Below are 13,092 nucleotides of genomic sequence, written 5' to 3' on the forward strand. Positions count from 1 at the left end.
TTTGTATATTTTGACTAAATTCTACTTTCTTTCTGAAAGTAGTATATTTAACTTTTCAACCCAGTTGATTTGCAGCAAGTGAGTGAGAAACATGAGATGATTAGAGTATAAATTGTTAATGCAGTACAACTCATAACTTCTAGATCTCAATAGGCGTTTGTTTAGCTAAGATTTTTGTTCTATTTCTGTGTTTAAACTACCCGGTGCACAATATAGTGTGATACAATCTTGTGTTTTGCAATGCTCCAGAAGGCACATGTGTACGCAGCATAAAATATATGCAGCAAGAAAGAAGTATAAAATTAATGAGCAATTTTGGCTAATGCTGCTTCTCAAATGACTGGAGTTTTAAACACCCAGCAGTTGGGTGAACACTTTTGTTCACACAGGAGCAGTATGTATTTCTCCCAGAAGAAACGCGGCTGAGTTATTTGTATGATACGTACAGGCATTACCTGATCTAGGAGCCTTCCACACGGACTTGTATGTCAGAGACCTCCAACGTCAATGTGTAGGAGATGTTTGTCGTCCTACTCCTACTTTTATCAGGGTGGGGTAGTGCTACCCTGAGACAAAGCGCATTAAGAACGCTTGGGAAAAAATAGTAGTTGTAAGGATCATTTCTCTGTCCTACCGTTTTACTTTTAGACACACTTTTAGACGCATGCTAAGATCCAACATATGCTAAAATACTGTGTTGTATTTTTGTAGAGTGCATTGAATTTTAACATACAAATCTTAACCTATGGAAACGGGCAAGAACAGTTGTCTTGGGGATCCATTGTGTGTGAATACCTCTTTAATTCTTATGACAACAGCTCCTTTTTTTGTGCTTTTTCTTTTACAATGTCACGCAATATTTCCATAACAAATTAAAGCGAGGAAAATAATCCTAAAATAGCCATCAAAAGGTCATTCATATTCCCCATTTTCAGAGTAAAACTTGTGTTGGGAATACATAACCATGTTTCATTTTTGACCGGATTTCTTTTTCCCTTGCAGGTGTACCCTGGGTTGATGGTGACAGCCGGCCTCTTCCATTGGATTTTAAATATGCTGAACATAACCGTACATATAAGAGATGTATGTGTATTCCTAGCACCAGTTTTCAGCGGCCTTACATCAATTTCCACCTTTTTGCTCACTCGAGAACTGTGGAACCAGGGGGCAGGCCTTCTAGCCGCCTGCTTCATTGCTATAGTGCCAGGCTACATATCCCGATCAGTAGCTGGATCTTTTGACAATGAAGGCATTGCTATTTTTGCACTGCAGTTTACATATTATTTGTGGGTAAGTAATTGGATTTTCCTCTTCCCTGTAGTCTTTCTCCACGCTCTGGCAGAGAAACAATAGCTACCTTTATGAACTGCATAAATTGTCTGCACATTCATCTGCATTTTTCTCACACACACACCACTGGCTTTTCAACTTACCCCATCACAATTGTAAGGAATTAATAGAAATACTGCTGCTGTTCAGATTCATTTCTGTACAGAGAGATTTCCCCCCCATTTTTTTTTTTTTTTTTTTTAACACTTTACTGTCAACTCATCTACTTAAAATTACTGCTTGCCCTCACTAGCTGCCTCTGTTAATGTGTGTTCATCAAATCTGTGATATTCAAAGTGTTATATAGTTCGTGAGTGTTAATGTAAGGTTCATTTCTGGAATAGACCTGACTATTAAGTAGGCACAAGGTGGCATGAAGCTGTACTGGGTCATTAATGAAGGTGCTGGCAGTTTATTGTTGGTTGTAACTATAGTGCTTATACAAATGGTTATTGCACTGCTTCATGCACGGACTTAATATCTTTACTTTGACTATTAGTTGCTCTGACTAGTGTAGAATGCTTTACTCTGGGATGAGTGTGAAAATAATTTAAAAGCTCTACTATAATAAAACGGAACTTAAGAGGTACTCAAGATAACTGGTTTATTATCCATAGTGGGATCCTAATGGCCAATAAGTCCTGCTTGTGAGATCTAGCTTTCTAGATCAGCCTGTTCAATAATGACAGTACGTTTATTTATTTTTGTCATAAAATAAAACTGTTTATGATGTGTGATTTCTTTTAAAGCTATGCTACTTTATTTTACCAAGGTGCCCTGCTCTCACCCTGGCTGGAATCCCAGGAGCTGTGATATGCATCTGTTTTTCCGGGAGCTCTGCCGATTTTGTTTAAAAATATATATTTTTTTCACTCTGTGCTGGTCTTCTAAAAGTTGCTTGGTATGTTCTAATGCAAACACAGTGTGGGGATATTCTTCTCATAACCTAATAAGCTATGTCCTATCCAGATAGATTGTTGCTGCTCAGTTATTGTTTGGGTGTTTGTTTGTTTTTTATTGCAATGTATTTGTTCCTACTGTTACTCTAAATCTCTGCTAAACAATTAAAGATTGAGGAGGAATGCCAGTGGGAATGTGAGGAAAGATAATTTTTTTAATATGTATAGTAAATTCTAAACATGGTGCTCCAAATTATGGAAACCTTTGTCAGAAAATGCCAAAATCTCAGGCCTTCTGGACTAATGAATAGCACATATCTATCTATATCGTACAATGGGGATGGTTCTAAATCTGTCATGTCAAATTTAAGCTTTACTCAAAACATGAAGGATGAAAATGGGCTGCATACAGAAATGATTACAAGTATGAACACATAAGTGTTCATACTCTGACACAAGCTCAGATTTCCAGAGGTGCGGTTTGTTTATGGTCTCCGTTTTCCCCTCTGTGCAGTTTTACAGTATGAGATAGACTTTACCAAAATATAAAGAGCCACAAATCTTTGGAAAGGAACAAGACTATTGCGAAGGCATTGCATATACCTTGGAGCTCAGTACAGTCCATTGTATATAAGTGGAAGGAATATGACACTAAAGCCACACTGCCTCGATCTGGCCCCCTCCGTAAACTTAGTTTAGTGAGGGTGCCAAACGGACACTTGTCAGAAAAGGTGCACTGCCTGCAATGAATGAAGAATATACATGGGTCAGTCTCCTAGGGCCCTTTACTGGGAGGGTCGCAAGGAAGGAAGAAATTTGTCTGAAAGCAGAAATATATGGGGGGATTGGGCATAACATTTCCCGTAAACTGCTTGCAAAATGCCATCTAGAAGACATAGAAAATATGTGGCAGAAAGTTTGTCTGACGAGACTGACATAGTTCAACAACTGACTCGAATGCTAAGCAGGTTTGTATGGTACAAATCAAGCACAACACACCATCCACAACATACATTATGGCATTTGTTGAATCCTGTTACGGGAATACATTTCAGTGGCATACACTGACCATTTTAATAGAATTAATGAAACAATGAATGAGCGTACACATTATAGAAACTAAGCATTACTAAACCAAAAATGCAAGTTGGTTTATAGAAACTGCTAAAACATTGATTCCTTTTGGACTTATTGGAACAAGAGACACATGGCTAGACTACTAGACTATATTCTGTATTGTTGTTCCTATGTGCAGTGTACATAAAATAGTTGTACCTTTGATATAGTTGAAATCTTCATATTAAGGCATGCAATAATGTAACGTATTTGATGTTTGTCAATTTTTTTGCAATACTACTTATCAAAGAATTGAAATAAAAAAATGTTTAAGGAGGTGGTTTAACAAAATGTGTATTTTTACACTAATTTTGTGTAAATCACATTTATCCATTTCCGTTTTGTTTTGCCTCTGGCTATAGAGAGAGAACCTCTTTCTAAAGTCATGCTTCATACATCGTTTTGCTTTCATATCCATCAGGCCACACATTTTCTAATGCATTTACACTCCTCTTAGCTATTCTCAATAGAGTACATGGTTTTCACTTGCAGCGAGAGAAGACTTCCATGGATAACGTTGTGATTGGCAGTCAATATGATTTAAAAGCAGTCTGGCTTTTAACATTACCAGTTTGCTGGTTTGTGATGGAAAAGTTCTAAATCCCAATTTTTCCATTGAAGCATTAACTATATGTCAGTTACTGGAATTTAACAATAATGTAATTGACGTGTGAGCACACACTCTTAATAGCAGCCAATTAACCTAGTATGTTTTTGGAATGTGGGAGGAATCTGAACTTCCAGGGGATAAACACGCAAAGTAATGCAAGTAAATGGAGTGCCCACAAAAAGTTACACTATAAATCCTCCGGACTGCAAGTCTTGGTGGGTATAGGAGTCATTGAAACCAATGGATTATCTTCCTGTGTCAGATTACATTGTTTTTTTTTTTTACTAGTGCAACATAGTTGCTAGAAATTTTGTATTTTGAGTCTGGTCACACTATTACTACTATTACTTATTTCTCCTTTAGGCCTAATACTAACTAATCATTTAGATTACACGTTTAACAGGTTTTTAATGTCACTACTGCTTTTTAAACATCTGCAAGGTGTAAATAAATGGATGTCTCAGTCTGTAGTGTTTCTCTCACTACCTGGTGAAAGAGGCAGGAAGCCAATGTAGTGAGAAGACATTAATTTTCCTTGGTGGCAATATTGTCTGACTTGGGCTTGGTACACACTACAGAAATTTTGTCCCAATGTGTTATCTAATTATTTTACCAATGACTGAGGTCGGGGGGCGCGGATGTATCCTGATAAGCATGCAGATTCGTGTGTATACACGTTTTACAAGATTTATCTTCAGATCTGTGCTCTCCATCTGCCGTAACCATCGACTGTAAAGATCATGGCACTGCAATCGCTATGGAGATCCTGATGGTGAGTGCATACACGCTGCAGAATTGGAACGACATTGTTCCATTGCTGAACGAGATTTTCAGTACAGAAAATATCGATCAACTATTTCATGTTCTTTGGAACAATAATCGTTTATCGTTCCAGGGTATACACTATTGAGATATCTGGCCAATCAGACAATAAACGACTGAAAACACAGTAGTGTTTACCCTAGCCTTACAACTGTTGTGTGTGTGTGGTTCGACACCCAGGCTAAGTGCCACAGTCTATTCCCGCATCTGCTACCTATTCCGTAATAAAAAGTTAAACAAAATATTTCTACAACTTATAATTAATCATTGAATTTCCTTCTGGCCACCCTTTGAATATTTGAAATATTTATTTCTTTCCTAGTATTTTGGCAGATAATTATTTTTGAGACAACTTTTTATTTATTTTCAAGTTTCATATTGAAATGTAGTTTTGGGGAGCTTAATCTGGCTGTTTGAACTTAATTTCAGATTACTCTTTACTGAAATTTAGATAGATCCATAGTCATGATACTGAAACATATAGCCAACTGTCATTATCTCCTTCCATGACAACAGAACTACACACAGGGCACAATCTGACTTTTTAACAAAGCAATTTTCCTCTCTTCTCTCGTGGTAGTTACAGTTTATACTCTTCATATGCATGCTAGTCCTTCTTACTACATAATAAGCATGCTTGGATTTTATTCTGATTAGTGTTTCAACAGAAGATATACATGGTGTACTGTAGGCAGTTCTAAAGTTACTACAGCACTGTAGTATAAAGCTGTAAACTTGCTGAAATGCCCCTAAGCATAGTTCCCTAATTTCCAGTGGCAGTTTTCAAAAGTTGTCCCTGTCCGTTTTTTAGTTTTGTTTTTAAATCCTTTATCGTTTCAATCGAACACACAGCTATATACTTAAGCTATAAATATATCTTTTATAAAGGAACATTTTAAGTGTCTTGCAAGCATCAAGTTAAACATGACCTTGCTTACCTCGTTACAGCAATAATTTTGTACAGATATGTATATAAAGAGCCAGTTCACTATCAGCAGTAGGAGAATTAGCTGTTTGGAGAGGAATTTATTTATTTTTTTTCTTTCAAGATTGTTTACATATTAAACACTTTTAGTTGAAATCTTCTTTATAGGCCGATTTTCATTTTATAATTATTTATTTTGGTAATTTGCATATACTCCAGAATGTCATGAAGAGTGATCAGATGAATTGCAATGAATGTCAAAGTCCCACTTTGCCATAAGAATGAACTTTTATCCCAAAAACATTTCCTCTGCTTTAGCCCTGCCACAAAAGGATCAGTGACATCAGGTCAGTGTGAAAGTGCTGATGAGGACAAGGCTGGAGATCACTCTGTCATGCTGATTCAGTTATAGTAGCAGAATGGAAGCTTTAAAAGGAGGGTGGTGCTTGAAATCATTATTCTTTCTCTGTTAACCATGGTTAGCTGCAAGGAAACGTGCAATCATCATTTCTTTGCACAAAAAGGGCTTCACAGGCAAGGATATTGCTACTAATAAGATTGGACCTAAATCAACCATTTATCAGATCATCAAGAACTTCATGGAGAGGGGTTCAGTAGTTGTGAATAAGGCTTCAGGGCGCCCAAGAACGTCCAGCAGGTGCCAGGACAGTCTCCTAAAGTTTATTCGGCTGTGGGATCGTGGAACCACCAGTGCAGAGCTTGCTCAGGAATGGCAGCAGGTGTGAGTGCATGCACAGGGAGGCAAAGACTTTTGGAGGATGGCCTGTTGTCAAGAAGGCCAGCAAAGAAGCCACTTCTCTCCAGGAAAAACATCAAGGACAGACTGATATTCTGCAAAAGGTACAGGGATTGGACTGCTGAGGACTGGGATAAAGTAATTTTCTCTGATGAATCCCCTTTCAGATGGTTTGGGGGCATCTGGAAAAACGCTTGGCCGGAGACTGAAAGGTGAGCGCTACTATCAGTCCTGTGTCATTCCAACAGTAAAGCATCCTGGGACCATTCATGTGTGGGGTTGCTTCTCAGCTAAGGGAGTGGGCTCGGTCACAGTTTTGCCTAAGAACACAGCCATGAAAAAAGAATGGTACCAAAACAACCTCCAAGAGCAACTTCTCCCAACCATGCAAGAACAGTTTGGGGATGAACAATGTCTTATCCAGCATGATGGAGCACCTTGCCATAAGGCAAAAGTGATAACCAAGTGGCTTGGAGATCAAAACATCAAAATTTTGGGTCCATGGCCTGGAAACTCCCCAGACTTTAATCCCATTGAGAACTTGTGGTCAATCCGCAAGTGGCGGGTGGACAAACAAAAACCCACAAATTCTGACAAACGCCAAGCATTGATTAGGCAAGAATGGGCAGTCTTCAGTCAGTATTTGGCCCAGAAGTTGATTAACAGCATGCCAGGGCGAATTGCAGAGGCCTTCAACAAGAAGGGTGAACAATGCAAATATTGAGTTCTGCATAATTTTTTTTTATTATTGCTTATCATAGATTTGTAAGTCCCCACAGCGCTGTACAGTAAGATAAACAGTACATACATAAAAACAGGGGCATAAAAAGTAGACAAAATAAATGCAGACATGAAAATAAAGGGTATGAAGAACCCTGCTCATTAGAAAGCTTACATTCTAAGTGGACAAGGGCACAGCTGAAACAAGAGGAGCAAGTGTGGCTCAGAGTGGATATTGGGATAGTTGTGAGGGTGCATTAGTGTGAATAGTGTTATCGAGGATAAGGTCACCTCGGGAAAAAAAGAGATGGGTTTTCAAATAGCATCTAAAGATTTGAAGGCTTTGGGAAAGTCTGATTGAGCATGATAGGGAATTACAAGTGGGGAGTAGCATGGGAGAAGTCTTGTAAGCAGGAGTGAGAAGTGGTTACCAGAGACGAGACAAAGCGCAAGTTAGAGGTAGCTATAAGAGGGCAGGAAGGAGAGTATTTTGATATGAAATTTGAGATGTATGCATGGGTAGTGTTATTGAGAGCTTTGTAGGTAAGGGTGAGTAATTTGAATTTATTTGCCTCTAGAGGACACAGGGAGCTAGTGTAGGGATTTGCAAAGTTGTGGAGCAGTGAGAGGAAAATCAGTCTTGCAGCAGCATTTAGGATGGATTGAAGTGTGGATATATGGCTGTAAGAAATGCCAGATAGGCAGGAGGTTGCAATAGTCAAGATGGGAGATGAGAGAATGAATAAGCGTTTTTGTAGCATGTTGAGTAAGAAAAGGGCATATTCTGGCAATGTTAAGGTGGAGTCGACAGGATTGGGAGAGATTCTGGATGTGAGGAATAAAGCAGAGGGGCGGAGTCAAGTGACACCCAAGGCAGCAGGCTTGGGAGACAGGAAGTTGTGGTGTTATTGGCAGTGAGGAGGATTTGAGGGCAGATGGTGACTCTGGCAGGAGGGAAGATCATAAGCTCTGTTTTGGACATGTTGAGCTTTAGTTAGTGTTGGGACATCCATGTGGAGATAGCAGAAAGACAGTTGGTTACACGAGAGTACAGGAGGAGAGACGTAGACGTCAGTGGAAGAGATGTAGATTTTGTAGATCAGCGTAGTGGTGGTATTGGAGGTCGAATGAGCGAATTAGTGCCCCATGAGAAGAGGTGTACAATGAAAAAAAGTAAAGGGCCAAGAACAGCTCCTTGTGGGACCCCGACAAATAGTGGGAGTGGAGGGGTAGATGTGCCAGAGGTAGAAAACACTAAAGGAGCAGTTCGATTAAGTAGGAAGTGAACCAGGAAAGAACTGTCACGAAGCCCAGTGGTGTGAATGGTAAGTAGAAGAGGGTGATCAATGGCAGCTGAGAGGTCCAGGAGAAGAATTATGGAGAAATTATCATTAGATTTTGCAGTAAGTAGATCGTTGATCACTTTTGTGAGGGCAGTTTCAGTGGAATGTTGGGGCGGAAGCCTGATTCCAAAGTCAGGAACGGAATGGGAGGTGTTAAAGTAAGACAGGCATTTGTACACTAATCGCTCAAGTAGTTTTGGAGGTAAAGGGGAGGAGAGAAATAAGGCGGTAATTTGGAGAGAGAGGCTGGATCGAGACATGGTTTCTTTATAATAGGTGAAATGAGCGCATGTTTAAAAGAGGATGGAAATGTGCCGGAGGAAAGACAGGTTGAAGAGGCGAGTAAGAGGTGGGCATACAGTGGAGGAGAGGGAGCGGAGTAGATGGGAGGGAACAGGGTCGAGTGGACAGGTTGTAGGGTGAGATAAGAAAACTTAAAATAAGATAAACTTAATGTAATTGTCAATAAAAGCCTTAGACACTTATGAAATGCTTGTAATTTTACTTCAGTATACTATATCCTCCAGAATACAATTCAGTGTAAGGATTTCCAAATTATATACATATATATATATATATATATGTGTATATGTATATAATTTGCAAATCCTTACACTGAATTGTATTCTGGAGGATATGTAGCCAAAGTGGTGCAAATGAATTCTAACTGTTATTTAAGATGGAATGAAGTTGGGATAGATGGGTGAAGGCGCAATAATAATTTATAGAATGCTAGTGGTAACAAATTCCCAGTGTTTGCATTATAACTATTGCTGGTGGTGCCATTCTGCTTCCATGTGTGCCTAAACTGCAAGTTCCAGAATGAGTTGCTCTGGTTTTTAAGATTGGTCGAGTGACCTAGTTCAGTCCTTTTTGGTATAAATGTCAAATTGCATGGGTTTCCTGTGTTCCGCTCTGTGACATAGGGAAACAATGCATGAGCAAGACTGGCACAGTTTACAGACTCCACTGTGTTGTAGTTACAGCTGAAATAAACAGCATGTATTGGCTGCGGTTGTATAGGGTGAAAAACTGATAATTTGCCAGAGAAGGATGCATGAGGTTAATGAACAGTTAATAAATAAAGTAATATACAATATGTATAAATGTGGACACCCCCCTTTAATATTTATGCTGAAGAATAACTGTACATGGCATTAGTTGGTTTATGTGAGCACTTATGTATGCAGGGTTAGAGAATAATGCATTGTTCTCCCTACTTAGGAGAACATGCTGTCAGTCAAAACTGAAGTGTATGTAATGCAATTCGTATAATGGAAAGGCTTGAGGCTGAAACACATAGCATGTCATTTACATTACAATGTCTAGATGGGCATTTAATGCTGCATATAACAATAAAATAAAAAATCTAAGTTGTTTATCTGCCTCTCAATACCTTCAAATTAAAGTGAACCACCTTCCCCCACTACTAAATCCTATTTTTTTTTCCATGGGTCCAATTGTTCTTCTCCATTCCCTTCATACAGACTTATTCCAGATTTCCTTCCCATGGGTACGAATTAATACTATGATACAGTATAAATTTTGTGTAGAACATTTATAAGGCTGTTTACCACCTCCAGCGGCCGATACCAGTTAAGACTCCCTTGTTCTTTGTTTAATGGGGGCTTATCTCTTGCAGTTGCCAACAGCCTTATAGATGTCATACATACAGGTATACTGCATCATTTGTAACTACATATTTATATATTTGCTTTTAATAAAATCCATGTATTATAAGTTTTTGGTCTCCTCTGATCGAGGCATGGGGAAGATATGAAATAGTATGTAAAATTGCACTTGGTAATCCAGTGGTGGTGATTGCAAGCATTAGCCTATTAGAAATCTCTTGCTGCCTCCTTCCTTCCCTACCCTCAGTCTCTGCATGAAGTAAACCTCAGCACGTTCCTAATGTTGACTTGCAGTAATCCACAACCGGCACCTCTTCACCTTCTTTGTATATTATTTTGCTGCACTTCAGATGTTCGTTTGTGCAAATGTACATAGTATAGAGTAGAATCATGCAGTGTACTGTTATATAGAAAGTGGAATGGTTAAAATGTTAGAGTTCTATAACTAGAAATAAATTTATATTCTGTGTAATAAAGAGAAGATGTAGTTCTGTTGTCTTTTGACAGGCTTCTTAAATAAGTTGATTCTTTTGTAAATTGTAAACATGTTAGTTTCCATACCATTTAACACATTTATCCTGTGTTGTACTCTTACTAGAAAGTGAAATCATGGGTTATTTTTAGTCTAGAGCTAATCTCTCAATCTGTGTACCTTTTTAGATTCAATAGTTTTACTGCAGTTTGTTAAATGTATCTCAAAAATAACAAATGTGCTCTGGGCTGACACAAGGTCTGGGGGCTGACCCCACCCACATTGGAAATCGCCCCACCCTCTCAAGCGTTGTACTCCCACTCCCGCTACATCTTGCCTTATCGCACTCATTCCATGTTTTTGGTGCCACCTAACCACTGATGCCTTAGGTAACCACCTAGGTTCACTTAATAGTAGTGCCAGCCCTGAATGCACTACTAATTAACACATACAAACTACTACAAATGTCTTTAAATGGATAAGGAATGTCCTAGCATAACTTGTCCCTGATTGTAACAAACTTTAGGATTTTACAAATTGAGATTATTCCAGTATAGTACTTGGGGCTGATAATAGACAAGTTGGCTTTCAGAGAAGACGGGGACTATGGGGGGTATAAGATAAGGAATAACCTAGTCAAGGCCTGGCCAACCGGTGACTCCAGGTGTTGTGAAACTACATGCCCCAACATTTTTAATTTTTTTTAACCGTAGATAACTGGCAGGGCCTGCTGGGACTTTTGGTTTCACAACACCTGGAGACCCACATGTTTGGCAGGAGTAGTGGGTTCATCAAGCAGATTTTATAACCTGTTCATAGAAAACTGGATAATTCCTAAATATTTTCAAATGTGGTAAAAGTGGCTTCAACAAAGGATTACTTGTAATTTGCTTTCGCCTATTAAATTTCTGGTCATATAATGTGACATAACATTAAAATACTGCTATTAACATTTTTTATTTTCCATAAATAAATTTGTATATACTGTTAAGCAAACCCTTTATAGAGTCATGGAAAGCTATGGAGGAATGTAACTCATCAGTCTCAGTTTGATGACTGTCAAAACATTTTATAAGCAAAGTGAGAGAAAAATGTCAGCCACAAGCAGTCCGTTAACATTTGTAGAACAACAAAGTGAGGATATTCACACCTTTTTACGCTCTGTAAAATTTACCACCAAAGACGTTAATTGTTGCACATTCTCTAGCAGAAAAAGTAGAAGGACAATGGCTCGGCTCTGTAATTATCTACCATCTTCTTCTGGAAAAATTATGTTAATGTTGAATCTAATTTATTTTTAGTAAAAGAAAAAAATTTCCCTCAGGGAGGTGTGAGGGGTCGTATACTGACAATATCATCTCCTTATCTCTATCATGAACTTGTATCTAATTTAAATAAAACAAACACATTATTCCTTTTTAAGTCACTTTTCTGCTTTCAGGCTTTTGCAAAATATATGCTATTTCCTTTTCTTTCAGGGTACTTCAATATTAGATTTTGGGCCAATATTTGCAAATATATCTTCCTGTATGTTGAATGGGTGTGGTAATAGTTTAATATAGAAATATAGGGATAAGTGCTCAAATCCAATTTTTACTTAGCTTGCTACAAGCAGCATGTAGGGAGACTGTCCCAAAGACCCAAAGCATTAAAGTACTTCATTAAGTCTATTAACTATTACCTTTAATTCAATCCTACAGCGCTCAGTAACAGAGCTAGGAGGATCGGTAAAGCCGACTGATGTCTCAACCTGAAGTCCCGTCCTCTGATGTGGTTTAGAAATGTTGTTTATCCGTGATAATGGTTAGGAGATATAAATTTAATACCCAAGATCAATAATATTCCTTCCGATATGTACCACCAATTAAAGTGTCATTCCCCAGTAAAATTCCTCCGGTCCGTAAAGCAAATCCGAAAAGAGGCCAAAGGATATAATTGGATTCATAAAACTTTATTGTACACATTCAAAACTTTCAGTACTTACACTGAAGTTGCAGTAAATGAGCCTGCATACAATTCTATGCGTTTCGTTCCAAATCTGAACTTTTTCAAGACTTTCTAAGTCTCGGCTTTACCGATCATCATTTGGAGACTTGTCTCATGGTACATTTAAATGACTCTATTTGGGAAAGATATTGCACATGTTAACCCCTCCATTGAGGAGTATAGGTGCTTTTTTCATTATCCAGATATATTGTATTTATAGAGTTCTTCAGTAACAAGTTCAAATGTTCACAGCTGATTTACAAAATGACATCTGATCTGCGCCCTTATACTATTTTGTATGTTGTAGCTATATTAACATCGATATAGGAGTTGATGAAATTAGCTCATTATTGTGCATTTTTAGATGTGTACGAGTGTATAATTGTTTTTGTACTCTTGTGTTTTATATGTCTGTATTTGTCCATGCTCTGTTACTGAGCGCTGTAGGATTGAATTAATGGTAATAGTTAATAGACTTAATG

At 38.2% G+C, this 13,092-nt stretch overlaps 1 protein-coding gene across 1 annotated transcript in view; it reads left to right on the forward strand.

The window, feature by feature from the left end:
* The window catches only part of STT3B (STT3 oligosaccharyltransferase complex catalytic subunit B), a 71,829-nt gene that overhangs the window by 27,696 nt on the left and 31,041 nt on the right, over positions 1-13,092 (forward strand). The window contains exon 3 of the mRNA XM_075212381.1: positions 1,003-1,290. Within this exon, the coding sequence (XP_075068482.1) occupies positions 1,003-1,290 (288 nt within the window). The remainder of the gene's footprint in view (positions 1-1,002; positions 1,291-13,092) is intronic.

Source organism: Mixophyes fleayi, chromosome 5 (assembly GCF_038048845.1).
Source record: "Mixophyes fleayi isolate aMixFle1 chromosome 5, aMixFle1.hap1, whole genome shotgun sequence".
NCBI classification, from domain to species: domain Eukaryota; kingdom Metazoa; phylum Chordata; class Amphibia; order Anura; family Limnodynastidae; genus Mixophyes; species Mixophyes fleayi.